The sequence below is a fragment of the Oreochromis niloticus genome, linkage group LG10 (assembly GCF_001858045.2).
Source record: "Oreochromis niloticus isolate F11D_XX linkage group LG10, O_niloticus_UMD_NMBU, whole genome shotgun sequence".
NCBI lineage: Eukaryota > Metazoa > Chordata > Actinopteri > Cichliformes > Cichlidae > Oreochromis > Oreochromis niloticus.
Genome location: NC_031975.2, coordinates 6,539,461 through 6,553,056, shown reverse-complemented (window position 1 = coordinate 6,553,056; position 13,596 = coordinate 6,539,461). Strand labels below are relative to the sequence as shown.

At 38.8% G+C, this 13,596-nt stretch overlaps 1 protein-coding gene and 1 non-coding gene across 2 annotated transcripts; both read left to right on the top strand.

The window, feature by feature from the left end:
* The first annotated feature begins 399 nt into the window (after positions 1 to 399).
* On the top strand, positions 400 to 473 carry trnan-guu (transfer RNA asparagine (anticodon GUU)). The gene has a single exon. It is a non-coding gene; the product is annotated as a tRNA-Asn (tRNA).
* Positions 474 to 860: 387 nt separating this feature from the next.
* On the top strand, positions 861 to 11,163 carry gusb (glucuronidase, beta). Its single transcript, XM_003456127.5, has 12 exons — positions 861 to 1,306; positions 2,027 to 2,212; positions 2,667 to 2,848; positions 3,189 to 3,331; positions 3,535 to 3,722; positions 3,851 to 4,003; positions 4,092 to 4,270; positions 4,873 to 5,019; positions 6,046 to 6,130; positions 6,960 to 7,136; positions 7,257 to 7,392; positions 8,378 to 11,163. The coding sequence occupies exons 1-12, from the start codon at positions 1,091 to 1,093 to the stop codon at positions 8,506 to 8,508; spliced, it is 1,923 nt and encodes a 640-aa protein (XP_003456175.3). The 5' UTR covers positions 861 to 1,090; the 3' UTR covers positions 8,509 to 11,163.
* The last annotated feature ends 2,433 nt before the right edge of the window (positions 11,164 to 13,596 follow it).

Below are 13,596 nucleotides of genomic sequence, written 5' to 3'. Positions count from 1 at the left end.
AAAATATCTGTCATAATGTAGTCTTGTAATTTTCACAATTCCTGGAAAGATGTTCAGTCTACTAGAATGACTTTCTGCTGTTTACTTTCTTCCCTTGTCACCGATTGAACAGTTATCCAAATAGCATATTTTATAGCCCAGAAAATTTAATGAAAGCCTCGAACTTCCAGTGAATGTTATTTGTTGTGCTTGCTGAGTAAATCCAAAAATCATACATTTAACTCATTTTACCTTAATTTTTCACATTTTGGTGAAGCTCGCTCATATTTGTTATAAATTAAATAAAGTCATTTTCCTCGTTTTGGTTTGGTTAAAAAAGACAAAGACAAATAAACTTGTTTCGCCGTTGTCATAGTTCTGTATTTCTATATTTCCAGAAGTGTCCCTTAACTTCATCGAGTCTCTGTGGCGCAATCGGTTAGCGCGTTCGGCTGTTAACCGAAAGGTTGGTGGTTCGAGCCCACCCAGGGACGTTCTTTTCCATAATTTACTTGTTTCTATATGATGATGACAGTGCAGGAAACGTTGCTGGAAATTTTTCTCTGCCTTGTCTCCTTTCTTGTCACTAAATATAATTTAAATTTAAGAAACGACTGCATTTTAAAAACGATATGACTTTGGCTCCCAACAGATTTTAGTATTGGTTTTACAGTTCTAAACACTTTTTTTGTTTAGAAGTTCTGTTGAGAATTGTTATTTAAATATTTATTTATTTATTTATTTTTGTGGTACTTAATGTTCATATTTGCCCTTCTTGTGTACAGGGCTCTGTGACTGTCTGTGAAAAGCCCTAAATAAATTTACTTTGCTCGACTGTGAAACAGTTCTCAGTGCCTTTCGCTGTGGTTGCTGCTGTCCGTCCTGCTGCATGCAAGTTAAGATGACTTTTTTTTAGAACTTTCTGTGAGTTTGCGGTGTCCCCGTTTTATCCAGACTTCACCTGTTTCGAAACATCTGCCCTTTGTAATCTCGGACCAAAGTCGGAAAATCTCATCACCGATGTAACGTAACGGCTGCTGCCACGTGACCTCAGAACAGGCGATAAAAAACTGTGTTCGTCTTTGAGAGGGCAGTAGGAGAGGGCTTCAGGATGTCTGTACCTGGAAGCTTCGCGGTGCTCCGTCTGTTGTGGCTGCTATCAGTGTTTGGCACGGTGCTCCCACTGGACGGTGGCATGCTCTTTCCCCGTGAGTCCTCCTTCAGAGAGGTGAAGGAGCTGAACGGGCTGTGGGATTTCAGGGCTGACGGGTCCCCCAACAGGAACGAGGGCTTCGAGAAGGCTTGGCACAAACGTCAGCTGGCAGAGGTGAGCGGGAACGGAGGTGATAGCAGGTCAGATGAAAGAAATCAGCCTACTGTTGACAGGGATACAACGGTCGCATACAGTGATGTACTCTCTGTAAACAAGAACTTTTAAACATCTTGCAATTATGTAGAGTTATACCCCCCCCAAAAAATCTAAAATAAAAGTTAGAATGCTATGAATTGAATATTTGAGGAAATATCCTTGATTTTGGTGTTTGTTAATTTTTGTTTTAAGTTTTGAAACTGAAACTAAACTGAATTAAAAACAAAAAATCAGAAAAATCCCCAAAACAAAAACAAAATAACTATGTAAACAACACAGCAGTAAGGCATGCATAAACTTATCAGTTTGACTCACAGTGGTAACTAAATATTTTTGGCTTTTCAGCCCTTTGAATGCCACACAATAGGATACATTCCTGTCAGACTGTGCCTCCTTTTGAGGTCTCTAGAGGCATTTAGAGCTGAAGATATTCACAATTTTAGAAAAAAAAAATAGATGGAAAAATTTAAAAAATGAGAACAAACGTTGAAATTTTATATTAATAAGTCTCATCTTGTCAGGGCCAGACTCCCAGGAAGGGAGCTTACCATGACCTCAGAGAAACAAAATGACCTCAATTAGATGACTATGTCTACTTTAAAATTAATAATAAATAATATAATATAATAAACATGGGGCTAAAGTCCTGTCTTCTCATTGTTGTTTTGTATTCTTTAGACAGGCCCAGTGATTGAAATGCCAGTTCCTGCCAGCTACAATGACATCACACAGGACCCCACACTGAGAGATTTCATTGGCTGGGTGTGGTATGACCGAGAGGTGGCCGTGCCTGCCCGCTGGATCTCCGATCAGGGAACAAGAGTAGTTCTTAGAGTGGGAAGTGCTCACTATTACTCAATAGTGGTGAGTATCACCTGCATCTTTCTGAGCCATTCACTCAGAGTTTGAATAAATTCAGATATAAAAAGTTATCATCCGCCACAAAAATCATTTTAAAAATCATGTTGTTTATTTGAAAATATTACAGAAAAACACATCATGTAACGAAACACATGTTTTCTTGAAAAAATATGCTTTCTTTACAAAAAATCTGGTACAGCAGCAGATGAATTTCTTGATATAAGATCTCACCGACTTAAGAGTTTGCTTAATAGTTTGTGTTGCAATGAGTGTTTTCAGTGGGTAAAAAGTCTGGACTGTCTAGAACTTAAACTCATTAAACCTGTGGATTCACGCTGTTGTAATACATGCAGACTGTGGTTTGCCATCATTTTGCTAAATAAGGAAGTGACACGCAATGAGATTGCGTGTCACTAAATTGCAGCTCATGTAAAAAGGTGATCATTCTCTGTTGCAGTGGGTGAATGGAGAGAAAGTGACAGAGCATGAAGGTGGCCATCTTCCTTTTGAGGCAGAGATTAGTAGTTTAATCCGCAGGGAACCAATGAAGCCATGCAGAATCACCATCGCGGTAAACAACACCCTAACTTTGGAGACTCTTCCTCCAGGCACCATCCAGTACATGAATGACAGCAGCAGGTAGGCTCATTCTTTGGTTCATGTGTTTGTCCAACCTGATATTATGGCAAAGCGAGTAATAGACACGCTGGTCCATTTCACACTTTGCCTCTCCAAAACATGAAATGTACACGCAAACAGAAGTTACAGTAAGTTGTAGTAAGGAACCTGGAATGTACGTCATATGTTTTTTGCTTGCTTTTACATATATTATCTTCCCCTGCTAGTAATGCAACTACTAGCGTCTATTACTCATTTTGCTGTGATACTGGGTTCTTTTTGACTTCCTTGCCACACTTCAAAACTTTAAGCTGATGCATCAGTATAATGTAAATGATGAGAAACTGTGTTTGGTCTGCAGGTATCCTGATGGGTTTTTTGTGCAAAACATGGACTTTGATTTCTTCAACTATGCTGGGATTCATCGTCCTGTACTGTTGTATACTACTCCTAAGGTGTATGTGGATGACATCACAGTGGAGACCAACTTCATGGATAACACTGGTAAATTAAATTAATTAATACAGTGATGCACAGTGATTTAAAATCCTTACTAGCACAAAATAATTTGTAAGCAGGTAAACTGATGTACAAAAACTCAGAGTGAAAGATTAGCATCCGCATCATATACATCAGACTTTAAATGTGCAGTTTCTGTCTATTCATTAGATATTGCTTCTCTGGATATTGTTTCCTCTGGATTGTAGGTCTTATCAGATACAAAGTATCTGTTCAAGGTGGCTTCAGCAACACTCTGAACATTACTCTAATGGACAAAGATGGCCACTTTGTGGCCTCCTCCAATGGATCATCTGGAGTGCTTAGAGTGGTAGATGTGAAGCTGTGGTGGCCGTACTTGATGCACGAGAATCCAGGTTACCTTTATTCTATGAAGGTAAGGCAACATGCTCACAGGCATGTACGTGTATTTCTGCAGTGTGATGTGGTTTGACTGAGCATTGCCACTCGATTTGTGAGGTTGTGTTGTTTCTATTATTCTAACATTTTCTCTTCAACATCTAGGTCCACCTAATTGCAGTCAGTGAGACATCAACATATGAGGATGAGTATACTCTGCCACTTGGCATCCGCACAGTAAACGTTACCAACACCCAGTTCCTCATTAACAACAAGCCATTTTATTTCCATGGGGTCAATAAGCATGAGGACGCTGACGTAAGTACCACTAGAGGGATGAAACTCCTTTAAATTTTGCAGAAAATAGGCTCCGTATGTTTACTTTTCTGGTTTTAATGTGTTGTAGATTCGTGGTAGAGGCTTTGACTGGCCCCTAATTGTAAAGGACTTTAATTTAATGAAGTGGTTAGGGGTCAACTCGTTCCGTACCAGCCACTACCCCTATGCTGAGGAGATCCTGCAGATGTGTGACCGTCATGGGATTGTCTTGATAGATGAGTGCCCGGGTGTGGGCATCAAAGACATGTAAGTGTTACCACACATATCTGTGTGACCTTTGGATATGTTTGAGGGTTCAGTAAGGTCAAAAGTGAAAAATTCTGTTTGCCACAGCATATGAAGACATAGAGAAAACTGCACATGCTGTCCAACACCACCCCTGCTGAAACTCTTTATGAACTTATGAACTTCATGCTGTCCAAGTTAGAATTGCCAAAAAATGTTACACACTATTGTGACCAATAGGAATACTGCATGAAATGACATGTGATTGTCATAGGCTATTAGGATTCAGTCTGCATATCAAACTTGACTTCATTCCTAAGTTAATTACAGCTATGTCACACAGTGTATCAGACAATAAGATGACTGTCTGCCATACACACGTTTAAATTGGAGTGTTTTTTTCGTATTTTTTTTTATTGACGTTTGTCCACATGTTTCAGACCTGAATGTGTACAGTACTCATAATATTACATTTTAGAGTAAAAGACTAACTCACAATAGCTGAACTTTACTGGAAAGCAGAACAGTTGTGAGTTAGGTCTTCACATCTTGCAGTGTGGATGGATCTGAGTCGTTAGTCTTTCAGCTCAGGCTGAGATGTATCTTTTGTGCCTTACTGATAGTCGCAGTTTTGGAAACGCCTCTCTGTCTCACCACTTGGTTGTCATGGACGAGCTTGTGCGCCGGGACAAGAACCATCCCTCTGTGGTCATGTGGTCGGTAGCCAATGAGCCCGCCTCAGAGATGCCTCCTGCTGAATTTTATTTCAAGTGAGTACAGATTATTTTTCTTTTGAGGTGTAAAGCTCCAATTATTGCCACCCTTCAAATAGTCATCACTGCACAGATAAGCAACATGATGTTGGATTATTCCGTTTGTTTGAAAATGTGAATTCTGATGTTTATTCTACTTCTCAAATATGTGCTTTATCACACTGAAGGTGTAACAGTAATAACTCTTAAAATCCTGGTAGAAAATATCAGTTTTTCTGTAGCATCTGATATCCATCTGATAACTGGTATGAGGGACAAAGCTAGTTAGGCATGAGTAACATAATGTAGTTTTTAAAAAAGTGGATTTTGTTTTACAAAAAAAGCAAAAAACAAAAAACCCAAAAGGTGATCCTGGAGCCTTAAGAAATTAAGTGAACAGAACTAATAAGAGCTGAACTGATGAATAAATTTTTTTAAAAAGTAGAGTGCTGATTTTGCATAGTTTAGCCATCAGAAGGTGCAACTCTGCAACGTCCCTGCTGTTTGGAACCCCACAAACACAAAAACCAGCTGATCCAAGCAGAATGTAGTGTAAACAAGTCATGTCTGAGAGAGGAAAAAATGATCAAATAAATAAAAATTGGCTGATATTTTGGAATATCGACTTTTTAATTTACTAAATATCATGCTGAGCTTAAATATTCTGTATCCTACTGGCCCTATTTGTAATGGCAACAAAATATAACAAACTAACATTTAAAACCAAACTAAATTGAGCATAAAACAACCAACAACTGAGCTAAAAAAAACAAGCAAAGAGGAACTTAGAGACAAACACTAATGTAATTATTAAGAAACAAACATTTATTTTAACCAAACAGTAATGAGACAGCTAAATGTCCAACTAAGGAAGGGAATTTAACATTTAAAGTAAATAATTCCAGCCAATTCCCCATAATGTAGCAACACTTGGTATGTCCCAGACAGCATTTCCTGTATTTATTACAGCTGGATTTCAAGACACATCTTTTGCTGATTTGAACCCAACATCAAATCACTTCCTTTTTTTCTACCCCCTTACAGGACTTTGATTGAGCACACCAAAGCTCTGGACCAAACCCGACCTGTCACTTACGTCACAATCGCTGAAGCTGACATGGACAAAGGGGTGAGTTTCTGCATCCTTCACACTAATGTCAACATCATATATTAAACAAAGTCTGCACATCCCTTTTTTTTTCAGTTTACAGACTTTTTATTTGACACATCGTTAATGATAATATTGTAACAGAATTTGCTAAGTAGCACCTCTGTTATAATCATGTTAAAAGATGAAGTTTGTACTAAGTGGAATGAATCACATTGAGTGCTTCAGGTCTGAGCCCTGCTCAAGATAGCAATTTAACTAAGTTAGTTAATTAACACTAGATGAGCAGCTCACAAAACCCATGTTAATTTTTCTTTTTAAGTCCTAATAAGTCATAGTAAGTAAATTTTGTCAAATGAGTATGTTTCACCCTCTTTGGAATATTATTGTTTACATCAGTTTCCTCAGTTTTGTCTGTATTGATCGAGCCCCGGCTGGGACAGTCTCGGTCGTTGTGTCCTTGTGCAAGACACTTCACCCGTTGCCTACTGGTGGTGGTCAGAGGGCCCGGTGGCGCCAGTGTCCGGCAGCCTCGCCTCTGTGGCTACAACGTAGCTTGCCATCACCAGTGTGTGAATGGGTGGATGACTGGATGTGTAAAGCGCTTTGGGGTCCTTAGGGACTAGTAAAGCGCTATATAAATACAGGCCATTTACCATTTTTAAAACAAACGATGCATTCATTCATTTACCCAACTTGAAACTGGTTGATAAAAAGCATCTTACAGATTTTATTATTTAAAGAATGATTGCAAGAAAATTGTGTGATAAATGTTTAATAAATAACTGTATGTCATAACCATGTTGAAGAATACTTCTGAATCCTTTTCTGGGTTATTTTTTTTCTGTAGGGTCCCTATGTAGATGTAGTGTGTGTAAACAGTTACTTTGCCTGGTATTTTGATCAAGGCCGACTGGATATCGTTCCTCTTCAGCTCAGCACTCATTTTGAAAACTGGTACAGAAAGTACCAGAGACCCATCATCCAGAGTGAATATGGAGCAGATGCAGTTCCAGGGCTTCACATGGTGAGAATACACTCACTCACTCACTCACTCACTCAAACTTTTGAGTGACCCTAACCCTAACCCTCCACTCACTCACAAGTCAGTTCCGCATCTTTAACAAGTCTTACTGTCACTCTTTAGGATCCACCCATGATGTTCACTGAGGAGTACCAGAATGCTCTCCTGCAGAGCTACCATGATGTGTTCGACCAGAAGAGGAATCAGTATTTCATCGGTGAACTCATCTGGAACTTTGCAGACTTCATGACTGCACAAGGTACTGCAGCTTCAAAATAAAGCAATCTGTAGAACTAGAACTGCTGTCATACCCCCCCCCCCCCCCGAGGTAGGATAGTCTGCTTATTTCCTTGTCAGAAGAATAGATCTCTTTCTGAATGATGATCCACATCAGCAGAGGACCAGGAAACTCACCTGAATATTAGTCAAATTGCCTCTAACACACTCTTAGTAGTGGTAGTGTGTTGTCTAACCTGCTTCCTACAATGGGGCCCTGGTTTACCAGCTAACACAATTTAATCTGTGTTTGATACTTTTGCCACAAACGCTATCCACCCTTTTAGAGTTAATATTCATTTAATTTTATATCAATTCATTGCATCAGCGGGTAAATTGGATTAAAAAAATCACCTTGATTAGTAAACTCTTGTCATGAAGGTTGCTGTGGTTATCAATTCCTAACACTAACCCTCAGCACCAGCCTAGCTTGTAGTATAGTGATTGCACCTATGACGGGCTCTCTTAAACTGTGTCAAAATTGCAAAGATGACAAGGTTGCAGGAAGACAGCAAACTGTGGTTTACATTTGTGTATGCCAAAAAAACATGACTTTCAGTGTGCTGTGGCCAGGTTTACCTGAGAGCAGAAAACTGGTTTTAGAGTCTTCTTGGCTGTTTGACTACTTGCACCATGCTTGATGTATACATTGTTTCACATCTTAAAAATAAAAGGTGCAAGATGCACATTTTGAAACTGTTGACTATATTTTAAAAAAAAATGGGGGAAGCTTTAACAGATATGACAAAGGGTCAAAGATATCTGCACTGTGTAGCAGAAACGAATAAGAGCTAGTGCTCCCCAGACATCACATACAATCTATGATTCTGACCCAGTCACGCTGAGGGACAACAATAGCTGAAGCTCTGGGGAAGCAGCCATTAGGTTAAAAACCAGACCTTTATTTATTCAGCTTATTATATTCTGCACTGTGACAGTGTTCCTGTCAAACTGTGTTGTGTCTGCAGGAATCTATCGTGTGGTGGGGAACAAGAAGGGTATTTTCACCAGGCAAAGGCAGCCCAAGGCAGCAGCGTTCCTCTTGAGGAAGAGGTACTGGAGGCTGGCTAATGAGACGGGCAGACTGCTTCCTGACTGATTAAATAACTCTGATCACTCTGAAACTGTGATGGTAGTTGCAGTATGCTAAACCAATACTGTGATATTGTGTCTGAACAACATCTGTGTGTGTGTGTGTGTGTGTGTGTGTGTGTGTGTACATATTGATCTTAACTAATGAACTGTATAATAATTTATTCCAGCTGTAGGGAACATTTTATAGGTCTACAATGATTGAAAATAGACTCTTGTGCCTTATCTATTGTGAAGTTCACCTTTTCTAATTAAAGCCTCAATTTTAAAAAGTCTGACGCAAATTATAAAATATAATATCATAAAACAGATTTTTTTTTTAACTGCAATAATTTGCAAATCTCATAAGCCTGCATTTTATTCATAAAAGAACAAAGAAAACATATTTACTGTTTAAAGTGACTTAGCTCTCCCCCCCAAAGATACCAATGAATCTCTCTAAATAAATTACACTGTCAGAAATTAATGCCACTGGAAAGCAGGCTAAAACCCACTAAACCAGTATGTTTTTAACCAGGACAAGACCTCATTTTGTCAGGAGCCAAACCTAGAATTCAGACAAAAGGAGAGACCAAAAAGACCACAGAGTTTATAGGACCAAAATATATTTAATTAAACTGACTGATTTAGAACAAGTGTAGTGTAGCGGGTGCATGGATGCTTGTAAATTATAGCATACATGCAAGAAAATTGTTCAACCGAATGGGAAGAAAAGAGAGAGCAAAACTCTTTTACATAGCAGGCTTCAGTTCTTTGTCAGTGTCCTGGGGAAAGAAATGGGATGATTATCACCTATTGCCAATAGGAGGTGCCATAAGGGTGACCTGATATTGGCACATAGATGTCTCCAGACATGGACTCTAATCAATCATGTGAAGTGTGGGTGAGATGGGACAAAAGATACTTAAGATTTATTTGAGATTTCATGTCCAGTGGGGAATGATCAAAATTCTGGCACACAGCTACAAACAAGCCCTTTCACAAAAACTCAAAAGCTTCAGAGTTTAACATCACCAAGGCTTAGATTCAACTCACCAAAGATAATGTTGATCCAATCCAGGAGGAGTTAAAGTACAAAGCCTGAAAATTGTGAAAATGCCACAATTACACCTGACATTTAAAGTGGCTGACTTCCTGTTGGGTTTAAGATATGGTTCCAAGAGAGTTTTTTGAAGTTGTCAGGACATTCCACGAGGCTGCTAAATTTCAGACACATAGATGAAATGTTACAGTATAAACGCTTGTAACATTTAACTACACATAACACTACTTTTTTTTTTTTTACAATTTTTATTTTGTAGGTGGCACTATGGCCCATAAAACATGAAAGCCTTTATCAGTTTGGAGGTGTGTACCAGTTTTCATGACTTTTTAAGTTTTCCAAGCCCCTCAACAGCAACTTGTTTCTTTATGCTGAATTCCCATGTTATCAGGATTCACTGTTGAATGAGAAATCACACTGTTCATGATAAAGCATCATGAAGGTCTGAAGTTTATTCAGACTGCTTTTGAGGTGGATGTGGTCAGTCTGAGTGTAGCAGTACATCAGAGTATAAAACATGACATTTTGTGTTGGCACTAGGCGGCGCTCTCACTATTGCTTGCTATTGATGTGTTCAGGTCAGGACTGGACAATGTGTCTTTGAGTTAAAGCAACGTTGTGTTTCATTCGAAATATCAAAATTTGCACCAGGGTCACACCCTGGTTTTTCAAAATAAAGCAATACCAACTCCTTGAGGCTTTTCTAACCAAATTTTAGATAGCTCAAGTCAACCACCCCGTCCGCCAAAGTGTAAAACATGACATTCTCTGTTGCCACTAGGTGGCGCTATGGTTGTGATTTAATGTGTACATATGGATCTGTTCAGGGATTAATTTTCATACGCATAACTCAAACTCTGTGTTACAAAATGTTAAGAGTTTGAGCACGTTTAGGCACTCAAAAGCGTGATTTAGTTGATGAAATAGTGTGTATGTGTATGTGTAAATGAAAATAAACACTTGACACTTTTGTAATGAATTTATTAAAGACAATCTGCTCAACATGCAAACAGTATCTGATCATATGCAGTGCAGTTCAGCAGTGGACGGTGCTGCCGTCACCATTTTCAAAAAAGACCACATACACCTAAAAGGTTAAGTGACGTATCGATCATGGATGGTGGCGTGACAGCAATCAGACTGTTCACTATCAGTGACTCAGGGTGTACCCTCATCACGTGGTTGACCTTTGAGTTCCAGCAGGACAAATATTAAACATTTAAACTCATTACACTAGCCTACCTGTCAGAGTTAATGTCTGGTGCTGCAGACATTTTCCATTAAAATGTACTTTTCATAAAACAGAACTGTTTTGATTGCTTTTCACTTATTTCAGGCCCTTATTTCCAAACATTTAAGGCTTTTTTTTTTTTCAATTGGTCCAACTATAAGAGATGTTTACTTATCAGGTTAGATACATGTCATTAAACACTAATCTGCATCGGTGATAACACTGCTATTAATGAAATTCAGCTGGCGTGACTGAGACACACTGGAGATACTCGATTCTCACATACTGTTACTAATGCTGTCATGTTCTGTGCAGGTCTATTTCATCTGCATTAACGATTCACTATTCACTAACCACACAAGAAAAAAATAGTAGTGGTCAGGCATGTAGTAGTTTACAAAGAAATATCTGTGTTTTATAAGCTGTTTCTTTTAGATCATGTACATCCTAGCCTTACATGTTACTGCATCTTGCTACAGTGTATTTTTACTCCTCTTACTCCCTTATTACAATTTGCATATCATGTCCTAGATGTCGTTCTAGAGGCAGAACTAGTTCATCATCCAGGAGCTGTTGTGTGACCCTTTGTGTTCTATGTAGGCTACTGAAGACACAAAGTTGAAAGTTTACTCATAAACTTTTCTCTACATGAAATCTCAGTATTGGAAATCTTGTTTATCTAAAGTAATCAGTCATTTCCCATAAACCTGCTGTTTTTTCAGTCATTGTGATCATCAAAAGAATATTCTAAATTAAAAATAAATAAAACGTTGAATGTGTCTCTTGTGTTTAATTCTCAAGGGTAAGTTTAGAATAAGGAATTCCTGACTGTGACATTAGACTCATGTCCAGTCTCCACCACCCACCCTCTTTTGCCACTTACAGACATTGAACAACCTCAACCAAACATGAAAACTCCACTCTAAATCTCTCTAAATCTTCAGTGTCTCCATTCACGTTCTGCCTATAAACAGGTTTGGGTAGGATAGGTACTCAAATCTCATAGGTCATCAACTGTAGCATTCCAGCCGGACTTTATTCAGACGATGCACTCAATGATCTTAACTGATGGACCATGGTGGGGTATTCCAACCTATTTATTCACAAATTACCATAGACACATCGTAAGAGCTGTAATCATAACATAAAACAAAATAAACATTCACTTGATATAACTACATTTCCCTTATGCTAAATAATTCACAGAAAAGGCACATGAGGTGCTAGCACCAGCCTGCTAGATCACTCAGAAACTTGTTAACAATCAAGTAATAAATTTACAAATTGTCCGAAATGTAAACAACAAGTACAATACACAAACATACCTGTTCGCCTTCCAGCTAGATGCTAATTTAAAGATGGATGGAAAACGATAACTTTCTCATTCACCTTTTCTGGTGAGCAAACAGAAGCAATCTTCTTTCCTGGAAGTTGCCCGTTCCGAATTTCAAAATAAGAGTCTAACAAACATTATAAGATATAATTCGTTCAGAGGTTTAAGTATCTAAAAAAAATTTAAATAGAACAAATAATCTGGGTCATTTACATCAACAGCAATCAAATACTCCACGGTGAGTGTGGTGAATGACACAAGGAGTCAAACAATCCCAGTCCCTAGAGCACCACCTCTCTCCCACTGTGCTCTGAAGTAATCAGAGTACACTCCAGACTCTGCAGCAGCTCCACATCAGACTCTGATTTCTCCACTCACTTACCAGAAACTTCACAAATACCTTAGATTCTGAGTTACTACACCTCTCCTCCAGACTCGAGGACCCTGATTTGCAAATGAAATGTAAAAATTTTCACCTGAAAAAAAGACTTAAAACAAGTCTTACTTGTTCAATCTTTGTCAAAGTGTTCTGTCATCAACTTTATCTTTAAGCAAGCTAACTGAGCCTGAGGTGTAGCTCTTGGCGGGCTTTGTAGTTACCAAGCGTTGCAGTCTGACCTTGGGGTGAATTTGCTGGCATGTCCACTCCTGGGAAGACTGGCAACTGTCTTGGATGTTTTCCACCTGTGAATAATATCTTCCACTGTAGAGTGATGAACTTGAAACATTTTGGAAATAGCCTTATAACCTTAACCAGACTGATGGGCAGTAACAATTTTTTATCTGAGACCACAGCTGATGTCGTTCCCCCTTGGCATTCTGTAAACACACCCACAGATGCTCCAGACCAGCAAAAGTGCCCAAACTTCTGCTTTTACAGAGATGCTCACACTGTCTGATGATCAGTGCTTTGTAATCAAGTGCATGAGCAAAAGTTTCAAATAAAGAAATTTTATTTGAAGAATCTGGTTGCTATTTTGCCTTTTTCTTCCTTTGAAACTAGTAAAGGTGTAGTTTGTCACATGGTCCTTCTGCATTTTTAAGACCTGATAAAGACCAGGTGATTATTTATTACATCACTATGTGGAAAACCTTAGAATTAAAAGACAGTGAAATTAGTTTTTTTTCCCCTATCTTTTCCATTGCCCTGACAACTATGTACACTTCAGTAAAAGTAACTTTTCAAGACTTATCTACTCAGTTGTACTCGTGATGGCAGACACATCAGCACACAAGTAGAAATGTAAATGCCATGTGGGTGACATGGCCCACATAGCGTGGGTGCTATGGTAAAACAGAACTATAAATCCAGCTTGAGGTGTTTATGTAAACACTGAAACAGGTTTGCTTGCTGCAAACATTCACACTGGATCCTACATTAAAGAACTCTGGTACTCCGGCTTCCTCCCACAGTCCAAAGACATGCAGTTAGTGGGGTTAGGTTAATTGGTGACTCCAAATTGCCCATAGGTGTAAATGTGAGTGCGAA

Bases quoted from the DNA above. Each gene is read 5' to 3' on its own strand.
- gusb (XM_003456127.5), top strand. From the start codon at position 1,091: ATGTCTGTACCTGGAAGCTTCGCGGTGCTCCGTCTGTTGTGGCTGCTA. The intron at 3,332-3,534 runs GTAAATTAAATT...TCTGGATTGTAG, and splicing joins CAACTTCATGGATAACACTG to GTCTTATCAGATACAAAGTA. The intron at 5,020-6,045 runs GTGAGTACAGAT...ACCCCCTTACAG, and splicing joins CCTGCTGAATTTTATTTCAA to GACTTTGATTGAGCACACCA.